Source organism: Austrofundulus limnaeus, unplaced genomic scaffold, assembly GCF_001266775.1.
Source record: "Austrofundulus limnaeus strain Quisiro unplaced genomic scaffold, Austrofundulus_limnaeus-1.0 Scaffold117, whole genome shotgun sequence".
NCBI lineage: Eukaryota > Metazoa > Chordata > Actinopteri > Cyprinodontiformes > Rivulidae > Austrofundulus > Austrofundulus limnaeus.
Window position 1 is genome coordinate 431,579 of NW_013952519.1, and position 4,374 is coordinate 435,952.

The window sequence follows — 4,374 nt, forward strand, 5'->3', positions numbered from 1 at the left end:
GAAGTAACTGAGCAGTTTAGTTGGATAGCTCAGTACTAATGTCTGAAAATAAGCTGCTTTAAAGTCATCAAACATAAAGTAAATCTGACATAATGCTGCTTCTCACTAGAAACTCAGTGAGTAAAACAAAGTTTTACTTTTAATAATATTTCTGTATTTATTACAGAGTTAGTCAGTCATATTAGTTCTTATCAGTGTTTAAAAGAGGACGAGTTAAAACTGTTTAGTTAAAGTAAAACATGAAACTTTCACTACAAGTGGCCCTTCGAGGGCCACCATAAAGCTCATGTGGCCCTCGGTGAAAATGAGTTTGACACTCCTGATATAAACTGTTTAAATTAAAATGTTTGACCTGTAAGCAGAAAGCTTATGGATGTTGATTTTTGGTCTCTTTTTCAAAGAAGAGGATGAGGAAGTTTTACTAAAGCATGTGAGGCCACCACCACGGGTAAAGGGGAAACCCTGAATGAAGTCAGATTATTTTTAAGATTAAACCAAACTGATTAACTCCATTTAAAGAGGATTTTTTTTTTAAACAGGCGGGCAACATGCATTCCTTCACAGACTGTTAAACCTTTAAATAAAATTATCTTCACGCATCTTAGGTTTCATTTAGGTTTTGTAACTTAACATTTATAAAGGGTGTGAGACTTTAATTTACTGGATTAGAAGTAGAGTCAAAGTTTGTAAATTCAGAGATATTTGAGGTAAATAAAGCCATAAATGTTTCAACAGAAGCTGCAGAGGAAACCCGTTCAGTGAGCGGCAGTGTCTCAGTCTGTTGACAGCTCGGGGTTAAGGCCTTTTCTTTTTGCACTCTCACTTCCCCTGGCGATGCGTGACTGGGCCTCCTCGGTCTTTTGTGTCCCTGAAACGTTACGTAAGCCGTGTAGACTGAACGGACAGAGGACAGGCCTGTGGAGCTGATGGAAAGGACCGGCGTTGTTTCGTCCAAATGGACCCGGTACAGCGGCCCACTGAGTGGGGCTGAGGAGAGTTCAACCAGGGTGGGAAATGACCATGAGCGCTGGCATTGAGCCTGTTTCCAAACAGAGAATCTGTCCTAAAAGCTACTGTGCAGTGATGAAGCTGGAGACAGGTTAGAGCAGTGTTTCCCAAAGTTGGGGTCCCGAAACATCAAGGTGGGGTCCTGAAAAGATTTTCTGAATTAATTACATTTTTACTTTAGTTGTTACAAAGGAGTGAGGTTAGTATATTTAAAATGGATAAATGTAATATAAAAAATATTGTTACTATGCCCATGTTTAGTTGACCTGATACAAATGTTTATCATCCAGAAACAGTTGGGGCCACAGGTCTCTGCTACTGTTATTTTGTGGGTCAAAAGCTGAAAAGTTTGGGAACCACTGCACTTTGGTTCCCAAAGTTGGGCTTGGGACCCAATTATGGGTCATGAAGCACCTTGGATAATCTCCAGAAATCAGTTTAAAGGGTTATAAAATAATTGCTGATGTAATATTTTCCCTATAATTATTACAAAACACAAAATAAGTATAAATAAGTATTTATATTTGTGTATAAGATGCTTAGATTGTCAAAAAGCCTGTGTTTTTAGGTTTATTAACGAAATTCATGTACTCAGACCAGTAATATTTGGGATCACAAGTTTTTGCCATGGATATTTTGTGGGTCAGAAGATAAAAAGTTTGGGAACCACTGGTTAGAGAAGACGTGTCCTCCTGACCTTCAGGTCTCTGTGGATGATGGGCGTCTTGCATTGATGCAGCCGAGCCACGGCCTCGCAGGTGTCACAGAAGATGTGGAGGACCTCGGCCTCGCTGAAGCCCACGTTTAACCTCTGGTTCATCTGCTTCACCACCTGACCCGCTGAAGAAACAAAGAGCTTCAACACTCAGAGAAACGTTCGCAGGTCAACTCGTCTGATGAGGGTCGAACTGACTAAAACAGTCTTTAAAAACAAAACATTAAGAACCAGAGATCAATGAAGGCAGAGAATCATCACGACACGTTTACAACAAAGAAGAATGTCAATCAAATAAAAGCTGGAGTGACAAACCTAAAAACTATACAAGTAATAAGAAAACACTGAAGTTTTAGGACCAAGGACATGGAGCTAAAACAAATATAAAACTTGTTAAAAAAAATAATTTTTGAAACTGAACAAAAAAGATTTGTAACTGATGGAAAAAAATTGTAAAAAATTATTTTATCATAATTAAAAAGTTATGGTAGGTCATTGTGGCACATAATTAAATATTAGGAGTGCAACAATACATGTACCCATATCGAACCGTTCAGTACACCCTTGTATCAAACAATACAGATTTTAAAAATTTATTTTATCAACTTGTCTTCTGAAGATGCTCTGTGTTGAAGGATCAGTGGATCTGTGTTCGACTACTCCACCTAGGCTGCATTTTTGAGTGCAAATCCACTGAGAAACTTGCTGTTTCAGCAACATTTAATTTAAAAACTGKACTTTTGAGGTTAAACAAATGTTCATAATTAATTTTAAGAAATTATAAGTTAAAAAGGGCATGGAAACTTCTCTTATTTGCATCAAAAAATATTGAACCGTGAGACTAAAGTATTGAACCGAATCGTGAATTTTCTGTATCGTTGCACCCCTATTAAATATGTTATAGCATTATGTTGTATCATAATTTAAGTATGGCAGGCTGTTATACAGTCAAAAAATATGACAGGCAATTTTATCTTGTAATCAAAAAAAATATGGCAGGCCTTTGTATCATAACTAGCAAGGTATGGTAGGTTGTTGTGTCATAATTTAATTATGTGGCAGACCGTTGTATACACATAAAAAATGTGGTAGGCTGTTATATCAAATGTTAAATGTGTATAGCATTCTGCTGTATCATATAATTACCAAAGTATGGTTGGTCATTATCATATTAACAAAACAAGTATGGCAGGCAATTTTATCATGTAATCATGATATATATATATATATGGCAGGCCTTTGTATCATATAACTTACAATGTATGGTAGGCTGTTATGTCATAATTTAATTATATGGCAAGCTGTTGCATCATAATTAAATATGTATAGGATTGCGTTGTATCATACAATTACCCAAGTATGGTAGACCATTATCATATAATCAAAAAATACAGCAGGCAATTTTATCATGTAATCAAAAAAGATTTGGTAGGCTGTTGTATAATAACTACCAGGGTAGGGTTGGCTGTCGTAATTTAAATATATGGTAGGCTGTTGTGTATAATTAATGTATGGCAGGTCACTATAACATAATCAAAAACTATACAAGATATTTTTTCACAGTTTTGCTTGTCGTAGGATTAACAATAAACCAAATTAATATCATCATCATATTAAAAATAACTCAACAGGACATCTAGCTGCCTGCCACACAGAAAAACTGAACATCTGACACAAAATCAGGTTATTTTATATCCAAATGTAATCAAAAAACCTCTTAAACTGCAGAAATCGTTTTGGGAAGTTTTTATAAATGTTTTGCCCAACAGCTCTTCCTTATTTTAGTTCTGTTTTATGGTTTCAGGCCAGGCCACTCATGCAGCTTGTGATCATCGTCAGGAGTCCTTGAGACACTTGGGGGGTGTTTCTAACCACACGAGCAGCAGTAAGAAATTTAAAAAGTGTACCTTTGCAGTACTCCATGAGGATCAGGACTTCCCAAACGCTGTCTGAAACCGAACTGATCGTAGAGTCCAGGTAGCGGACGACGTTCTTGTGGCCCGACAGCTCTTTCTGCAAACAGGATAAACAAACAGAGCCATCAGGACAGAAACACTCAGGATGTTTTTAACAGAAAAAATAAACTGCATGTCCAGAACAGAAGAAATAACAAAACACAAAAACGATGTAATCAAAGTTTTGTTGAATTGTGCAAAGATTAGAAACTTCTAATCTAGACGATTTAAAAAGCTGATGTTTGTTCGACAAAAGTAATATCCTGTTCTGCAAAACAGGCAACGAATGCAAAGCAGATAAAGAGGAAATACGAGTTAAACAAGTTCAAGCTACAGCTGCACCAACACCACCAAGGTTAAGAACCCCTGCTTTAAACCACAAAACAATACATTTGTTTGATCGTTTAGAAAAAGCATACAACTTGAAAAATGTCCCACAGAAATAAAATTAGAAAATTTAAAAGTGAGTTAAGTGGAAGTCTGGGCTCACTGTGCAACAAACACTAAGTTCTCTATAATCGTTGTGATTTTTCAGCCTTTGATGGGTTGATTTCTGAATCATCGGCTGCATTTATCTGACAGTTAAAGGCCAGCAGGAGGCAGGAGCAAACCAACACACCTGAGGCCATGTCCCAACAGGCCTGAACTGGGTCAACATTAAGGTCAGATGTATGTGTGTGTGTGTGTGTGTGTGTG

At 37.0% G+C, this 4,374-nt stretch overlaps 1 protein-coding gene across 1 annotated transcript in view; it reads right to left on the reverse strand.

Moving 5' to 3' along the window:
* The window catches only part of bmp2k (BMP2 inducible kinase), a gene marked incomplete at its 5' end in the record, with an annotated part of 63,851 nt that overhangs the window by 27,020 nt on the left and 32,457 nt on the right, over nt 1-4,374 (reverse strand). Inside the window, 2 exon segments of the mRNA XM_014014596.1 lie at nt 1,706-1,848; nt 3,631-3,736. Coding sequence (XP_013870050.1) covers nt 1,706-1,848; nt 3,631-3,736 — 249 coding nt within the window.